General features: G+C 38.7%; 1 protein-coding gene across 5 annotated transcripts in view; it reads left to right on the forward strand.

Annotated features, from left to right (window-relative positions):
• Nucleotides 1-1,858: 1,858 nt before the first annotated feature.
• LOC121707382 (sodium- and chloride-dependent GABA transporter 2-like) overlaps nucleotides 1,859-19,445 on the forward strand; it is a 33,299-nt gene continuing 15,712 nt past the window's right edge. The window contains exons 1-10 of one of the 5 annotated variants that reach the window (XM_042089901.1): nucleotides 2,003-2,103; nucleotides 2,819-2,924; nucleotides 3,256-3,488; nucleotides 4,260-4,394; nucleotides 5,734-5,874; nucleotides 8,401-8,488; nucleotides 13,000-13,132; nucleotides 13,637-13,771; nucleotides 14,581-14,684; nucleotides 16,121-16,245. In XM_042089901.1, the coding sequence (XP_041945835.1) occupies nucleotides 2,878-2,924; nucleotides 3,256-3,488; nucleotides 4,260-4,394; nucleotides 5,734-5,874; nucleotides 8,401-8,488; nucleotides 13,000-13,132; nucleotides 13,637-13,771; nucleotides 14,581-14,684; nucleotides 16,121-16,245 (1,141 nt within the window). In that variant the 5' untranslated portion in view covers nucleotides 2,003-2,103; nucleotides 2,819-2,877. Of the gene's footprint in view, nucleotides 2,104-2,199; nucleotides 2,777-2,818; nucleotides 2,925-3,255; nucleotides 3,489-4,259; nucleotides 4,395-5,733; nucleotides 5,875-8,400; nucleotides 8,489-12,999; nucleotides 13,133-13,636; nucleotides 13,772-14,580; nucleotides 14,685-16,120; nucleotides 16,246-19,445 lie in introns of those variants that run through there. The other 4 variants (XR_006031311.1, XM_042089898.1, XM_042089899.1 and 1 more) reach the window with 4 other exon arrangements.

The following is a 19,445-nucleotide window of genomic DNA, read 5'->3' on the forward strand; positions in this document are numbered from 1 at the left end:
GGACATTAAAATATAATCATTTTATTATATTACTGTAAATGAAGATATACAAAATATACTCATCCAAGACATTTCCCCCACTCTATGGCCATCTATTTTTGTAGGTGTTACAATAATTTGACCTGCTTTTTTGTCTATTTGTTTATTTTCTCAAGAAACTTGAGGTTGGCATGAAGGAGTGTATTGTGTATGTGAGCAATTTCATCTTCCTGAATCTCAATATTATGATCACAACAAGTCTGGGCAAATTAAAAACGTTAGCCAGCTGGGTGAGCTCATTGATGATGTTTGCTTGCAGCAACAGCCATTCTCGCTGTTCGTCCGAACAACGGTTAATGATAGTCAGATGTGAATTGCTAACTTAAAGTTAACTTATATCAATATTGCTAAAGTTAGCCTATTAAACTCACAAAACCGTACATGATTACGAGGAGTTAACGTTACATAAGTTAGCTGGTAGCAGCTAAACCTCCACGTTAACGTTAACGAGCAGCACATCATCTTCAGCCTAACATTGTGACAGTAACATAGGCCTAGCACTACTAGCGAATGTTTTATATAAATTATATGAATATAATAAACTGAACTAAGGTAGGCCTAATATAAATGAGACTGCCATAACGTTAACGTAACATAAAACATTAGCTAACGTTAATGCCACCGTCACAGCAACAGCAACTATGGTAGCTAGCCTAACGTTACTTACTTAGTTGATCCAACAAGCATGGATGAGTTTGTAAGTTAGACAGTACAACGTACATAGACTGTACACATGCCCGAATTTAATGTAGTACAATTTCACAATGAAACATTAACGTTACATAAATAAATGCTTGCTTACCATTAAGGTGGAGCTGCAAACTTGACAGAGTGCTGAACACCGTTGGTCTGACTCTGACTGAACTGTTGCTCAAAAATGATCTCCCGCCGGACAGTTCAAACGTCGTCGCGCGGTGTACGTTTCAATCACCACGTCAACATTTCCCAGTAAACCATAAATCCATGACTTTTCAATATCTTTTCAAAATGATGATTTGGATGGAAAATCAACATAATATCAATGTTACCTTGCTATCTGGGAGCTTAACTTTGTATTTATGTGCAAAAAGAAAACAGAAAACCCCAACTGATTTTCCGCCATGTTTTTTCAAAATTTTCAAAAAGCTGACAAGTGAGGGAGGAGTCAGATTTATTACTGTGTTATGATTCGCAGCAAATTTTTATTACTGTAGTTTGACCATTTTTGACCATAATTCATAGCGAAACCACAGCAACATACTGTATTCACAAATACAGTACACATTTTTCTCAAAAACAGCAGTGATGCTGTGAAAATCACAGAATCTTGTTACAGTGAATAAAGGCAAGCGTGTTTGCCACTTACATTTCTGACGTCTGACACTTCACACTGCTGCAAGTGCATCAAGAAAGGTCCCGCCTTACACCATGTTAATGGCCAATCGTAGACTAGGATTTGGGGTGGCACCTGGGGTGGGCAATCGAATCTCAAGGGTGGCCTGTGCCACCCAGAGCCACCCCTCTGGCTCCGCCCCTGAAAGAGACTTACCTAGCGCTTTCGTGAAATCATTTGACTTAATTTAAGAAAAGTTTGACTTATTTTAAAACATCTCATCCTGAAAACAAGCACATTTTTCTGCCAGTGCGTTAAGCAAATTTGTCCTAAAAACAAGCAAATTTGTCTGCCAGTGCGTCTTGATAAGACTCCTTAAAATAAGTCAAAGTCTTCTTAAATTAAGTCAAAATTATCTTTCAAGAGAGCACTAGGTAAGTCTTTTCATACTAAAAACAATACCAAATAGATTTTTTGATCTTATTACAAGATTAATAACACTTGGTTAGATTTCATTTTTTGCAGTGCACTAATGTTGTAGGCTAACCCCCATCCAGTGTTGAGAATACAAAACATGACTCCTTGACTCTCTGAACCCCTTTCAGGTGCTGCTGGCAGTGGCACGGCAGGTGTTTTCAGTAGCAGGTTTACTGCTAGTTTACTTCGAATGGGGGAAGGTCGTGTATGGCTTATCTGTCATTCAACTCATGTAAACGCAGCCCAAGTGCCCAAGTGCCTGGATCAATTTCCAGGTAGGTCAATGTTTGGACATCGTAATATGTAAAAAATAGGCTATAGTTTTATAAAAGTGTGAATAGGCTAACGCCTTGATTGACCTCGTACTTTAATGTTTATTTTAAGTATATGAACAACAACGAAACTAATAAAAAACTAACTGCTAGGCCTAATTGTTTTAGTTACATTGGCCGAGTATCCTAGGCTATTACCGCGTTATTACACAAATTGCTTTAGGTATACGGCGGGTTATTTTACCATGTGAGTAGGCTATAATAGCCAAGTTAACAAACTGGGCTTTTCCGTTAACTTTTATTTGCGAGCAAAGAGGTAGGCCTATCCTAAATGACCATTATGGTTTGTAAACAAACTTATTCTTAAGACTACACACAGCAAGACTCATTAATGAGCAGCGACATACCAGTGACCACTCAGCTGACTTGGTTTAGTTTATCCGCAATGCCAATGTGAATGACTCAATGTGCTGTTTTCGAGTGGAAAAGTACTGCGCTGGAGACAGGGTAATTCCACTAGGTTGGGTGACCCTCTTAACCGAAGCGTTTTAAAATACATTCACCAGTAATGACGCTTAACAGTGTCTCGCCTGCCACTGCGTGTTTTTTTTTAATGAGGATACAATGACCGTTGATGCAACTTTTCAGATGACAAATGAATATTTTTTATGGGGAGGTAAGCACCTGTTGTGCATCATGACATCATTTTGTCTTGCAGTGCGTCAACTTGCTGCAGAGGCTGATATAATGCAAACTGCCGTAGGCTCCTAATCCGAAATGCTAAAGTTCAAGAGGAAACGAATGAAGCTTACCATCGGTGCCAAGTAAGGGTCAGCTGAATAGTTTTAGGCTCTCAGTCATATTGAGAACAATAGAAGCGAAATTAGGGTTTCTATGAAGATACTCGTGAGAATACCTCTAGACAAAGGTATCTCTGTACACAAACTAGAACATTCACTAGCTCCAACGCTCTCTAACCTAATTGTGCTATTCTTTTCAAACGAAGAAACGCCTATAGAAGGTGGAGCCTATTTATTTAGAAACTTGGCCTCTCAAGCTGTTTGCCCGTGTCTTAATTAAAATATGTAATGCAGTGGTGTGAAGCAGCAAGATTCTTTTCAGCCTGTGAAAGTTATTGCACCCTCTTTGGACTGAATCAGATTTGCACTCTCAACCAGAGAGGCTTGTGACAATGGCAAGGGACCTCACAAAGGAAACAGGATGTGATCAGACTGCACAAGACAGCAGTGCTGTGAAAAAAAGCCAGTTGCTTCTGGATCGGGGCCAGTGGGCCAACAAAGTGGAGTTCTTGTTGGCCGTGGCAGGAACACTTGTGGGGCTTGGAAATCTTTGGCGATTCCCCTATCTGTGTTACAAAAATGGTGGAGGTAAGGCTCTTTTGCAGCAGGGCCTTGCATCATGCATGCTTTTACTTGCATAGAGATACAGGATTTTTGAACAGTAAACATCAGTTGTGAAATAACTAGTAAACACTGCACTCCTTTGTAAAACAATGCTCAGATTTGTGGGATTGACTGTGGCATTCTCTTTGTTTTAATAGTCCGATAACCCACTGTTATCAATTATTTTGTTCTAAGTACAATCTAAGTACAATGTTATCATTTCACAGTGAAATCAAGAACCAACACAAGCTTTAAGAGTTTCTTTTCAAACAATGTGCTCTCTGGGGTGTGGGGGATGGAAGCTTTACAACATCATCAGGGTTAGCTGTCCTATCAGTACAGCCTGACATGTTTGTTGAGATTAATGGTGGAAATAAAAGCTATATTTGAGATAGCTCAAAATCTAAACAGGGCAGATTAGCTAAGGATTTATTGTGTAGTTTTGAGGTACATTTGTTCCACCTTAGTTGAACTAATAAGGCACAGCCACAGTGTCTGACGTAGGCCTGATTTCCACATATTTTAAATATCTGATAACCTTATTGTTGACATATCAGAGGTTGTTGTTATTCCTGCATCTATATTCTGCCCCCCCCCCCCCCCCCATTTGTTTCCACTCCTAATGTACATTATATTATAGGTAACACATTCATGAAACAGATAATTTAGCCAGTGAGCAATTGCTTTGGAAGAAAGACTTGAAAGACTCAAGTGAAGACGCTTGACACTTGCATGTGTTTTTGTTTTCTCCCTGAGGTGCTTTCCTGGTGCCATATGTGCTGTTTCTACTCTCCTGTGGGATACCAATGTTCCTCATGGAAACTGCCATGGGACAGTATACCTCACAAGGATGCATCACTTGCTGGAGACACTTTTGCCCTCTATTTGAAGGTTCATTGTTAGAATTACCAGCAGCACAGAAAAGTGCTGTGGTTGCTTATGTGGTTGCTATTTCCAAATTCTTAAAATAAAATGTTAAACTAAGACGCCCCCATACACACTGCAGACTTCTCAACCAACTCCATTTGTTGGATTGTGTGTGTGTGTGTGTGTGTGTGTGTGTGCGTGTGTGCGTGTGTGTGTGTGTGTGTATATATATATATATATATATATATATTAGGGCTGTCAAAATAACTGATTAATTTAGATTAATTAATTTGAGAATAAATAACTGATTAAAAAAATGAGTGCAGATTAATCGATTCCGTATTACCTTTGACCCCGAGCCATTCTAGTCAGTAAAAATTAGACTGTAAAATGAAGGAGAGAGAAGAAAACGTGCTGCCTGGATCATTGATTGGAACATTTACGTTTAAAAAATGGCCTGATGGTGTTGATAAAAATAAAGTGTTGAAAATAAAGTCCTCTGCAATGTCTGCAGCAAGGAATTTGCATATCACCGGAGTTCATCAACTCTATAGTCGGACATCAATGCAAAGAAATAAGTGTTGACATTGAGGGGAGTGTTTTTATTTATTTATTTTCATTGTGTCCCCTAGGTTATATCTGTGGCCTGAAATGCCTTGTATGTGAAAAAAAAAACTTCTTCCCGAAGCACTGTTGAATTCATTTCCTCAGCATATTAGGTCATATCATAGATTATTATGGCCATTATTTGAACAGTGAAAATAATAATAAAAGAGTTTTTTAACTTTAATGTCACTAATGCTAATTATTCAATGATTCATTTGAATTTAAATATTTAAAATACTTTCGCAGCAAAAAATATATATGTGATTAATTTAGATTAATTCATCACAGAGTATGTAATTAATTAGATACATTTAATCGATTGACAGCCCTAATATATATATATATATATATAATATAATATTGTATCACAGTTTAATCAGCCAAACTACATAGAAGGATGAGAAGAAAAAGTGAAAAAGATCTCCTGATAAAATAATGTCAATATCCACCGGAAATTGCTCAAAAGTAGTTCTATGTATCATCACTTTTAAAGTCTTTAATTAGTAGTTACTTTTTTGTTTGTAGTCTTTAATTAGTTTATTACATTTTTATGACTGTTTTGGTAAATGTAATAAGGTTGGTTAACTCACATGTAAACCTTTGGATGTAAGAGTAAGATGTGATTGTAGCATTAAGGGGACAAATCTCAATGTTATTCTGCTGAAACAACACGCTAATAGCACAGCATTATATTGTTGACCTTTTGGATTATATTGTATTTTAATGTCTAATTGTTGTCCAATCTTGATCTACTTAGGGATTGGTTATGCTACACAAGTGGTGATTGCATATGCTGCAGTGTCCTACATCATCATTCAGGCCTGGGCATTCTTCTACCTGTTCTACTCCTTCAGTGCAGAGGTGCCTTGGGCCAGCTGCAGAAATGCCTGGAACACAGGTAGGCTTTGGAGAAACTTTTCATCTTGTCTTCAAAGAGTTGTAAGCTCGAGTTTCTTGACTAAAAGTTTACAGTTTTTCTCAGTCGCTTTGGTGCTTTTCTCACATCACTATTAACATTTGCACAGAAGTTAGTGCATTTCTCAAAACAATTAGTGCAAACTGCAAAACCTAGTGGATAACCTGCAAAAGCATGTCACTTGCTCAAAATTGATAGTCCACTCCTCAAAAGCAAGTATTTATATCAATGAAACTCAGTGTCATCAAAATGAGAAGTCTTGACACCATCGTTTATGAACAAGATAATCAAATGGCTTTGTCATGTTTTCATTATGGCAGTTTATTCTCTCAGTGTTTTCCTATGCAAAAAAAGGTCAGAACTCAGTGACACTACCTCAACATGCTCAAGACAGCACTATACAGTATTTGTACAGCCATTTGAAAACTACAGTAAAGTTAGAAATTGCTGTAGTTAGGAGAGTAAGTGAGTGACACTGAATATGTATGTTTCACAGTTTTACTGTATATGCTCTTTGCAATTCTACAGCATTGTGACAGAATTTGATAACTAGTTCACCAATTTGTATGTAATGACTCAAGCAATGAAATGAAGACTATTAGTTTTATTGGGAACGACTATTCAGCATCCATAAGTATAGTTCATTTTGACTGACACGACAAAGCAACTGATACATGTCCAAAAGTATTTGCAATTTGTTCAGAGGAAGGAGAAATTGCTACTATGATGTGCACAAATGACTAAATGTTGTGGAGGTTGAACTAATAGCTATGAGAATTTGCATTCTGATCTGAGAAAAGCACCAAAGCGACTGAGAAAAACTGTAATCTTATTTGTGCACTAAGACCATTGAAGGTGTATTGCACCATTTGGGGGAAGTTACACAAATCTTTTCCACTAGATGGCAGCAGAGGAGTTGTTGGATGCATATAAACCATCATTCTCTGAAGGCTTTCAAAAGACTTGATGCAAAACTCGTTTTATAGCGTGACAAAACCTCACAGGGGAGACATTTCACTCTTTGCACAGAATGGTGTAATACAAGCACTGCTTTAGTGTTGAACACTGTGTGGCAGTGTTGTTTTCAGATGTAGGGATGGAAATTCCATAAGCAATTTACTTTTGCCAGACTAATAGACTGACCTCTACAAATTCTACATATTGAGTTTGTTTACAAAGATGTTTATTGTGGACAATATCATTTGAAAAAATAGGGTTAAGTCATGTGAATGCACGGGTTACTAAGGTGACCAGAGTCTATCTTCCCTGATTGACATTTGCTTGCTGACCTCATCCACGCCCCCTGTTTACTGTGAATGGACAGTAATTTGTGGTGGCATAATTTTAAGCATGTACCTTTCAAGAAAGAACTAATAGAGCAGCGAGGAGAAAACCAAAGACCCCTATTCCATTTTTGTGTGGTATGGCATGGCACAATTTCCAAATGTAATGAAATCCTTTCTCATTGTTTTTTTCTGGATGGTACTGGAACAAGATAGAAATCAAGGAAAGTGATGACTTTGCTTTTCATTGTAGTACATTCCCCTCATTTCACATGGTGGAAAACAATACCTTGTGCATTGCATTACCACATTCCATGATTACTGCATTAATGAGGCAAGTTTTTGTCATGTTTACAATCATGCTGGTATGAAATCTTCTTCACACATCAGGTGCTATTGATTTTGGTTTTGATATTATCAATTTGAAGTGAATTTAGGCAACTGGATTATATTTGGAAAAAGAGATTGGTGACTTAGTTAGTTAGCCTACATCAATTGTAGCAGTATGTCGGTGTGCTCATGATATATCATTAAATTCTGCGTGTCATGCACCATTTATAAAATATAATTCCATTTTCCATTTCTGTTAAATCGTCATAATAGTAAATGTATCCAACTAGGAAACTTATTTTGTTTTATGGAAGCCTATATATAAGAAGGTTTTAATTTTCAGAGAACGCTCCCGTAGAGAGTTAAATCCCTAGAGGACTTGCTAATATCAGGCGAGAAAGTATAAACCGTGCTAGTGTTTTTTGCAGTGTTTTGAGATTTTTAACTGATGTTACAGAATCGTTTTGGGAATGTTATTTTTGGAGGTCTCCAGGGCAGCATGGGCACATAGGATGTTTTTTGAACCAAGAACATATTATATTAACTTAAATCATTAAATATGACTAAAGCCACAGGAAATCAGATTTTTTTCTTAGGAAAGCCTGGATTTGAACTCCCTTGGAGAGCCTTGTACAAATATGAACATAGATTGTGCCAATATTTAGCATGTGCCAGTTTATAACACACACTGTCTCTCTCTCTCTCTTACACACACACACACACACACACACACACACACACACACACACACAGGCACACACAGGCACACACACACACACACACACACGAATGCATGCACGCATGCACGCATGCACACACACACACATACACATACAGACACAAACACACCACACACTCCAACTTCATATCATTGACCACTGTTTCATCCTTATAGATTCTTGTGTGGAGTTTGACAAGAGGAATGTCTCATCAAACTGGACTGTGCCAGAAAATGCCACCTCACCTGCAACAGAGTTCTGGGAGTAGGTTTACGTTCACGCAGATGTGTGTAGAGAACAGCATAATTGCAAGATATCAGGTCATTGACCTTCATATGTCTCCATGTCCTGTCCTGAGTTATCCAGCTTAACATAGAGGTCCATAGAGGGTCAGTCTAGGACGTCTTTACAATGTTTGCTTTTTCATCCTATTCTGTCACCTTTTTGACTGCACTATACAGCTCTGGAAAACATTAAGATACCTCTGCACACTTTTGTGATGTCATCCTATGGTTGCTGAGTGTACGCTCCTAATTTTGAATGTGACTGATAACTCACTCAAATGTCCCTCAGCAACCATAGGATGACATCAGAAAAATGTGCAGTGGTGTCTCTTAATTTTTTCCAGAGCTGTATTATCAGTATGGGAAACAGATAGCTGCTTAGGGAACGTAATTAGTAGATAACCAAAGCTCTGTGGGGACAGACATGGAAAAATGAAATATGAAGCTGATAAAAATATGATGGCTAACTTGACTCCTATATTAGCAGAGGTAGAAGGTGTGTTATATGACCAAAGATTTGCTTGTCGGTTGTGGTCCAGACAGGGAGGGACACTTGCAGGCCAGTGGGGGATGCTGTAGAGTCCAACACCACACATAGGGCCAACATGGACCAAGGTGACCTGAGGTCACGGCCCGCTCTCTATCTATTTCTGACTAATTTCCTGTCACATGATCTTCACTGTGCTATAGAAAAAGCTCTTTCAAAAGCTCAAACATTAACTACAAAGACTTACATATTAATAAGTGGGAAGTAGAGTCGTGGAAAAGAAGTGACTTCTTTTAGTGTAAATTGCCCACCATGTTATCGAGCAATTTCATTTTATTTTTTTATTTCAGTATAGGCTGTTTAAATAGAGTCACTATCTCCACCTCTCATTTTTGGTCAGATATGCCTGACCAATAGTACTTAATAAACAATGCAAAAGGAGGACAATTCATTTTTACATCCAGTTGTTTGCGCCACTAAGTAATTCTTAGAAATATATTTACAGGTAGTATTGCTTACCTAGTGAGCTCAATCAGCTATTTGCCTCCATACAAATTGCATAACTCAGGAGTTCTTAACCTTTTCTGCTTTAAGGCTATTCATTATTTGTAACAGGCTGGAGGCCATTAAAAAAGGTCCCCAATTTGGGCTTGTTTTTTTTTTTCTGTAGCTGAAGTCCGTTTTTTTACCGGTAGTCAACCGGCTTACCAGCCAGAATTGGGTATCTTCTTTACAGATGCCGCTTTTGTTTTGAAGGCTTCATCACCTCATTTGACAATGTTAAGCCATACTCAACACATTAGGCTTTGGGCTCAACATCGTCACTTCCATTGACAAAACCATATTTTTTGTAATCCTGATTGTATTTTCACAGAACCTTAGTAGTTTTTGGTAAAGTATTAGAACCATCAGTAACATTGATTTTTTTTTTCATTTCAGGGACATTTTTCACTAACTATCCTAAGTACACCACAGCATAGAACATTATCTTATCAAACGGAGCGCCTCAATATAACCTACTTCAGTTACTTATAAGTTTAACATGGTTACTCTAAGACATCTAATTTCCATTGTAGATTAGATTAATATTGTACTCTATCTAAAAAAATAAATAAAACAACTTGAAAACATATCCCAGCCCATTAGGTGGCGCTGCGCGGCCCACTAATGGGTTCCGGCAAGTGTGAGAAACACTGCCATAACTCATTGAGAAACACACATCATTGAAGTTGAAAAAAATCAACAGTGAGGAATTCATTCATACACAAGCACATGCAAAGGTTTAAACATAGACAGATACTGTTAAAGCACCAGTTATGATCCCTAATTCACTACATTTCTATGTTCATGGACAGAAGCACTCTCATGTGCACAACAAACTGAGGTCAAAGAACAATGGATATATGAAGTATTATCCATGGGGCTGTGTATTAAGGTTGAGCCATAAATGCCTGACACCTTAACCATAGATGTGTGCCATTTTATGTCAAAAGTCAAATGTTGGAACGCACCTCACCTACTCATTCATGCATGTTTTCTTTATTTTGACTATTGTCCACATTATAGAATATTACTGACGGTTAAAAATGATAAAATAACATATGGAATTATGCAGTAAACACAAAAGGGTGAAAAACGTATATCATTTTATATTCGATATTCTTCAGTGTAGCCACTTTTTGCTTTGATGACCGCTTTGTACATTCTTGCCATTCTCTAACCCATCTTCAGGTACCTGGAATGGTTATCCAAAAGTCTCGAAGGTGTTTCCCTACATGCTGAGTACTTGTTGGCTGCTTTCCTGTCACTCATGTAAATTGAAAAACATTCCAGGAGACTACTTCAAAATGAGGACAAAAGCCCCAGGAGGCTGTAAGTTCCAGTGATTATAGGCTACTACGGATTGGTGTCGTGTCTAATAACGCCCCTTATCTATTCTAAAATTACCGGAACTAATGACCCCCCAGGGCTTATTGCTCAATGCATGATACCTGGCAAGATTTCATAAAGGCACAGCAACATGAAGGCACAGCAACAATACATTTAATGATTTATTCATAGATAATCATTCTTTCGCCATAAAATATATTTCTTCTATCTGATTGGTTGCCAAGCAACGGCGAGATGCAGCAACTTTTAGTTTTTATAATGGCATTGCACGCGAGTCAGACAATCATAATCAACAACTGGAACTCCGTTTTAGAAACCAACAACAACAGCATGTTTCATATTTTAAATTCTTATGTGTAATGTCATAGTCATTTTATCCCCTTAGTATTATTCTAGACAATAGTCAAAATAAAAAAAAAAAGCTATGAATGGGTTCACATGTTCAAACGTTTCACTGGTATTGTATATTTTTAAAGGCTCATGGATATCAGATAGCCAGCATTACATATTTCCCACTCAAATCTTTTTGGTCTTTTATTAGAAGCTCTAACTCAGGGATTAGGCTTTCATGATATCAGTCTGATTTCAGAACACTAAGTGATTGGCTAAACATAGAAAGGAGAAGGAAGGAGAGGGAAGAGAAGGGAAAATATCTATTTTCTGTCTGATTATGTCTTGCACACTGTGGCTTTAGTGCCATAAGAACATGTTGGCACAAAATGTAGTAATTATAATGTAGTAATTAATATCTGTAAGATATATTGTATTAACTGAAATACAAACCACAGCTGTCAGGAGACAAGATATAATATATCATATGGGGCTGTACCATTCTTTTGGCCTGAACTTGCAATATTGGAGATAGGTTACATGTGTCAACACAATTGTTGAAGCGTTGAAAGTGATGTCTCATTTTTCCTTTACTGAGCACTTGCTTTAAATGTATTTTGGGCATTTGATATATCATCCCTTTTGATGTTTCAATGCCTTTATTTTAGGACGGAGGAGGTGGGGCAATCTAGTCTAGTTCAATCTAGTAATGCAACTTAAGGTGCTGTCTCACAGTGATACAATTACGAAGAGTCATAGAGTCTCAATAGTGTCAGTAAAGGTGAATCATGGGGCCAAACATGTAGACAAACTGGAGAATAGTGATTTTGCTGTTAAGAAATGGGTTCTGACTGGCAGTCAGACATAATCTGGCTCCGCCCAGCTGTATCTAAGTTAATTTTCTCACCGAGATATCAATTTGGAAACGCTCTTTTTTAAAAAATCAATGTTTCCCTTAACCACCAGAGGGGATGATCTAGCAGTTTAAAAAATGGCAGTGTTAGAGCTAGGTGAAGCCATAACGCAGTAGTAACAATGCCAGCAAACATTAAAGAATTGCAGCAGAAAGAATGTTTAGAATTTATACAGCAAAGGTAAATACATTGTTTCCTTACTGCCGATGTGGTTTTCAAAGTTTTCAAAGATTTGTGGCGAAGTTAGGAAGTTACGCTAGTGTTTAGGCTGGACCAAGGATTTCCAGGTTAATGCAAAGTCTACATCAATTAGAATGCTACAATCGGAAAATAAACCAATAGAGTGTTTCTATAGAGGACCCAAGTCAGAGAGGACCCCAGGGCCAACTGTTTGGTCCTGCAGATTCATTCGCTAGTACATTTAGATGGATTGAACAGTTGAACATAGACAGCAACTGACCAAGAATCATACCCAGTGCTCCCAGAGACTGTTGGAGAATGAGAAGTGTCATTTTCTTCAAAACTGTAGTCAAGGTTTAACTAAATTAATACAACGAAAGACCTAAATCGCCTTAACAAATTCCATTTCAGATTAAGAGTCTTCTGCCAATCTTGTTATGTGACCAAAGATAAACCTTCACCACATTCTTCTGTTCTTGGGATGCAGAGAGCCCGACAAAGCAGAATTACTTAGAAAATGATTCAATTATCAACTTACTTTCATTTGTGTTTATGAAATTACTTAGGCACCTGCAGAATTAGTTAGTTGCTTTCTATCTTTCTTTATCTGCCGTATCTTTCTTCATCTGTCTTGTCTGCTTCATCTAGAGGCCTTTATCTGCCTCTTTGACTGTGTTTGGTGCTTTTTAGGAGACGGGTCCTAAACATTTCCGAGGGGATTGACCATGTTGGTTCTGTTCGTTGGGAGTTGGCCCTATGCTTGATATTAGCCTGGGTCCTCTGCTACTTCTGTGTGTGGAAAGGAGTTAAATCTACTGGAAAGGTATATTTGATTTTTTTAACCTTCAGCTAGCATAAATGATATGATATTGTACATAGAGCCTTTGGGCCATGGATCCTATTTTAATTGAAGGATCAGTGAAATAAATATACCGCAACTCAAAGCCAGATGAAGCACAAGGACTCATTCATAGGTGATGACCTAGGTGTGCATCTAGATTCAGCAGAGTTAATGTGAGTTGATGCTAATTGAGAAGTATTGAGATTATGGTGATAAAAATGCCAGATGTTGTGTTGTACAACGAGCAGGTGTGAACACACCCATGATAATCCCCAGGTTGGAATGTGTCTTTTATTACAGTATTACAAGGCATTGCTTGTATCTTATGATGTATTAAATGTTATATGTCAATGTGCAACTTTTCATCCATTTTGCTTCCTATACAGCCGAAATACATGATAAACAATGCTATATTACCAAGATCCAGCAATACTGTATTTCTGGGACATGTCATTGGCATCAGCTCCTATGTTTTATGTACTACAGGTGGTGTACTTCACAGCCACATTCCCTTACTTGATGCTGATTGTTCTGCTGGCTCGAGGGCTCACTCTCCCAGGGGCCGCAGACGGCCTGCGGTTTTATCTGTACCCTGATCCGGCACGGCTCGTAGACCCACAGGTGCCAAAAAGCATGTTTTGCATACAGCACAGAAGATTAGAAGAGATACGGGTGTACCTTTCTGTTCTAAATGTTACGCCAAGCTTCTCTAAGGCAGTGTGGCAGATTGATATATTAGTCTGAAGTATATTAGCCTGAAGGTTTTCATTTTGCCTGTAAACAAGTGGTGAGGTTTGAAATGAGAGATTCTTCAGTTTGCTACCCTATTATATTTGTATTGGCAGCAGTAAGTTTTCGTCTGCCATTCGTGCTGCCTGTTTTTCACTGTTTTCTTTTCACCTTTTTTTAATTTAGCATGTGCAGTGATTCCAAGAACGTGTTTACTGTTTATGGGTTACAGATGCATTGTTATTACATTAATACTGTTGAAAGACCCATAATGCCATTTTGTCAATGGGCAGGGTTCCATGAAAGTCTATTGGGCTGTCCTGCTTATTGAAAACAGTCACCATTGCATCAGTTAGGCTACTGTTACTTCAATAACCATAGCTTGTTATACTTCATTCTGTCCTTTTCCCACACACATATTCTTTAAGCCACAGAAACCAGGATGAATACACAACCCTAACCTTGAATTAGATGTTGTAAAAGGTAACTGTGGTGGTTAATCAATACATTGGGTATTTTTTTATCCTCCCCCTCTTGAAACGAGCATTTTCCACGTTAGCATTTTAAACTGATGGGACCAATGCCGATATGTTAGGTTAGGTATGTGTATTCTGTTAGGTATGTGTATTCTGTGCAGCTGCAGACAGAAGGGTCCGTGTTTTTTTTTTTTGATACAGTACTCACACACTGTTATTTTCCAGGTTTGGATGGATGCAGGGGCACAAGTTCTCTTCTCTTTTGGAATCTGTCAAGGCAGCCTGACTGCACTTGGAAGTTACAACCAATACAATAATGACTGCTACAAGTAAGAATCCATTGCAATATATTTATATGTTTTCTGTTCTGTTGTGATGAAATGGTCGCAATAATAGTACTATGAGGTACTTGTATTGAACTCCCAAGTCATACTTCCAAGTATTAATGTAATTAACATACATTGCATGAATTCTTGGCACATACAGTAGGGTATACTGTACAAAGTAACTGCAATGTACCGGTAATAGGTCAAATTATTTAAAACGGTATCACTTTAACTTACAGCAATTGCTCCCTGAATCTCATCTGAACTGACCAAATGTATCATCTGACCAAAGAATGTGCCCCCAATATTCATTAGGCTTCTTTTCATCTGACTAAATAATGTGCCCCCAGTATTCATCAAGCTCTTTTCATGTTCCTCAGTAAGGTTAAGGGGACTTGGCATCTTGCTATAGCTGATTCTCGGCTGGAAGCTAGTAATTCGTGTGAGAGTGTGCTGGAAGAGACCTCTGGACACTCCAGTTCTAGGAGGCTAGCCACGCATAAGAACCTTGTAGAGCTTAGTCTTAGCATTTAGCTATATCCACAATGGGGGCGCATGGCTGTCCTTTGTTGGTGGTTGCACGATCAAGTGATTTGCCTATGTTAGAGTTCTCATTTAGAAGGTAGCTCACAGATCTCTGAGCAATTTGCCTGACAGGGTGTCACTATGCATCCTGATTTGCATTGAGCTCAATGAGCATCAAACCAGCTAATAGGCTAACTGAAATACACACCATGCCAATCTCTAGGTATGGTGAAGGGTATGTGATGATGTGGGGCTATTTTAATCCCAAAGGTCAAGGGAATTATCAGGATGCATAGTATCCTGGATCCATAAATTAACTGGCCTTTAAAAATAATGCCTGCCTCTATGGGAGAACAACATAGGTTTAACATAGGGATATGAATACTTATGCACCCTGTATTTTAATGAAACAAATATATTTATTTACGATACATTATTCATTCACAAAGAAAATTGGTGTCCTTAAAGGTTGGATCTTTCCTCATTTTTTTAATTAAGGCTTTAAGATCCATTTCCAAAAGATGTTTTTTTTTATTCCTCCTTTTAGTCAACTTTAGCATGGGGCTGAATACTTTTTATAGGCACTGTATGTTTAACATAATTATTTAATACATTTAATAACTTCATGACAGATAAGCAAAATGCCATTTTGTGGAATGATGCATGGTCCCCATGAAATTTGCAACAGTGTGACTTTCTAAAAATGGTCTCTAGTATAATTGACATCACAGTCTTTTCATGTGTGGAATTCTGAAACCGCCCTTAAATTTGGGACTTAACAGTTGGAATTGTCACTTGTTTCGATTCAGGACTGTGCAGTTGGAATTATTGTTTGTTTATTCAAAGTCCAAAGACAGTACAAAGTATTCAAAGTGTCACAACACATAATTTTTTATTACACTTGCTGTTTTTAGGGACACCTTTGTCTTATGTTTGGTGAATGGAGGTTCCAGTTTTGTCGCTGGGTTTGCCATTTTCTCTGTGTTGGGCTTTATGTCTTATGAGCAAGGAATTCCCATATCGGAGGTTGCTGCGACTGGTAAGATTTCTATTAATATTCTACTATTTGTTTGTCTATTTCTACTATTTGGTCATAATAAAATCAGGCTACTTTTGAATCCCACAAATATAGTGGCAAATCACAATGTGCCAGATCTGTTAATGTTTTGGGCCAGATCTGTTGATGTTTTGTACTAATTCAGACCCTGTGATTTGAAATGGTAGATTTACAAATAGACAACAAGATTCTCAAATATCAAACTACAGCATATTATGAATGCAATTCCACTATGCAGTGATGTTTCGAGCCCCTACGGCTTTTCCTCAGACTGGAAACTCTTGGTGTGTGGATCATCTGTTATCTAATTGGTCCTTGCCTAGAGTGTGTCCCTGTGTTTGATACTCGTGTGAACCCCAATTGTAATCCTGAAACCCCAATCCCAAAATGCTACCAATTTGTCAACTGTATTCTGACTGACAAGGACAGCGTCATTGCTGACTTGCTGTAAGATTGACAAAGATTGACCAAATTAGTAGTATTATTTTCAGGCATGAGATGCACTGAAGACAATGAGGTTTTCACTTTAGTGGGAGACAGGGCATAAAGGTCGGGGCAGCACTCCATAGTGGGTGGCATTCAGTCATTATTCTCTAATTTTGACTGAAATACCTAGCTTGGCCACGCCCACCTAGACCTCCTCTCAGGGAGATACTAGTCTAGAACACCATAATTCACTAACGTTTCCATCAGATCCCAAAAAGGTCAGGCGAGTCAGTGACGAGAGGGGATGGCACTATAGTAACACATAAATGTAAGAATCTGTACATTTATGTACAGTAAGGTAAGCAAAACACAATGCTCAGACCATAAGTTCTATCTCATGCCTAAGTAACACAGGCGGTTTGCCTAAACTGACAATTGAATATGCTCGCATTTGTTGTACTCTAGCATTACGCTACGCTGCAATTGTTCCGCAGCCGAACCATAGAGAATATTAGGAAACCTGCCGCTTGCCGCTGGTCAGTGTGATCCCTGCCTAAAGGTACATATATTGTTTACTGACTGCAATGCTGTTTATTGTAAAGTGTAGGTGAAGTAGGAAGTAACGTTAGGAATAGTAATTGGTTAGGCTGAACCAATGATTTCAAAGTTAATCCTATGTCTATGCTCATCACCATTCTAGAGTTGGAAGCGTTTCCCAATTGTGAGTCCCCAGACTCTTCTAACAAAGTGACCTGAGCTTTTTTGGAAGCTCAAGTCGGCGGCGGTGTGTACGTACAGTTAGTGAAAACAAAAACACTGTGTGAAAACCATACCTGTCTGAAAACCGGTGGTGAATCTCTGTTCCTTGTCTATCAAAATGGATGAGCTGCTTATCTTCAACAAGGACTTTCACCAAAACTTGACTCAGTGATGCTATCCCTGGCAGTGGACTACCTCCGCTGAGTTCTCATCTACACCAAGTAAATTGTGTATCAAGGAAGGCCAGAGGAAGCAGAATTGGCACAATGTAAATACCGCTGTCTGAATTTCGAGCCATTTTATTCACTATGGGGGTTTTTCCTCCTTTATCCTGTTTACATCTCACCGCAGGCCAATGTGACGATCTGGAAACCCTTGCCCATCAGATAACCACCACAGACTTCATAATCACTGGGGATTTTAACAGGGCAAAATGAAAGCACCGACTGTAAAATATAAGCAGCATATTAGTTGCCCAACCCAGCTCAGATGTGAAGAGGATGTGAAAAGGCTCTTCCAAAACCAGGAAATCAAAAAAGTACAGGGTACAGTGTTTCTTTTCCCTTTAAAGCCTTGAAGCCTGTGCTGACCAACTGGCTCCTATCTTTACATATACAGTATGTGATGCGAAGGGAAAACCCTTCACATGATGCAATCAAAAATCCTTGATTTTTTGCTCTGTTTCAACCAAATTCATGAAATGAAATCATGAAATCATGAAATTTCACCAAGTTAAGATTCTGATACCATCCCTTCAACATTCTGCCCCCTAGCAAAATCCTGGATACCATCCTCCCAAAATCTTGGATGTTGCTAGGATGGTATCAGAATCATAAATGGTAAAATTGCACCATGTGAAGGGTTTTCCCAGATCACATCACATTCAACAGATCCCTAGAGCTGTGCCGCGTCCCCTCCTGCTTCAAATGCTCCACTATCATTTTTGTCCCCAAGAAACCCTCCATAACAGGACCGAATGACTACAGACCTATTTAAATTTGCCACTGCCTAAATGTAATGTTATCATCCAGAAATGTTGACTAGATGACCTAAGGATGCCAAAAATGCAAAACCCACAATAACTCATTTTTGGAAGGGGTCCAACCTCATTTTGCTAGTTTTCCCCCTGACTAATTGCTCTGATGTCTGTGCTCATGAAGTCCTTCGAACAGCTGGTGTTGATACACCTGCAGAGTATTACAGGATACCTGCTAGATCCCCTCAGTGTACTTATGGGGCAAACAGGCCAGTGGATGATGGAGTAAACATGGAATTGCACTGCATTCTGCAACATCTTGACTGCAGAGGGACAAATCCTCTCCCCACAAATCCTCTCCTCCAAACTTTCCCTGCTCAATGTCTCTTCTACCTTTTGTCAGTGGAGCTTCCTGACAGGCGGGCAATAGTAGGTAAGACTTGAAAAAGTCATTTTGCATACGAACAACACTAGTGCTCCACAGGGATGTGTCCTCTTGCTTCTGCTTTTCTCCCTCTACACCCATGACTGCACCTCCAAGTACTCAGTTGTTAAACTGCTGAAATTGGCAAACAACACTATGTTGACAAGTCTGCATACTGAAGGGAGATCGAACAGCTGGTGCTCTAGTGCAGTCAGAACAATTTAGAGCTGACCACACTCACGATGGTGGAGATGATAGTAGACTACAGGAGCCACACCTGAGCGATGCAACCCCTCACAATATCCAACAGTCTGTGTCCCACTGAGTAGACCCTCAAGTTCCTGGGAACTAGCATCTCACAGGACCTGAAGTGGGAATCCAACATCATCCCCAAAAGGCTCAAAAAGAGAATATACTTTCTGAGGCAACTGAGAAAGTATGGTCTGCTACAGGAGCTGCTGGCCCAGTATTACACTGCAGTCATTAAATCGGTCATGTGCACTTCCATCACAGTTCACAGATTGATTCAGAGCAGCCACAAGACAGGTCAGGGCAGCAGCTAACTATCATCTAACCATTAAAACCACAGAAAGAATC

This window comes from Alosa sapidissima, chromosome 4 (assembly GCF_018492685.1).
Source record: "Alosa sapidissima isolate fAloSap1 chromosome 4, fAloSap1.pri, whole genome shotgun sequence".
Classification (NCBI taxonomy): Eukaryota; Metazoa; Chordata; class Actinopteri; order Clupeiformes; family Clupeidae; genus Alosa; species Alosa sapidissima.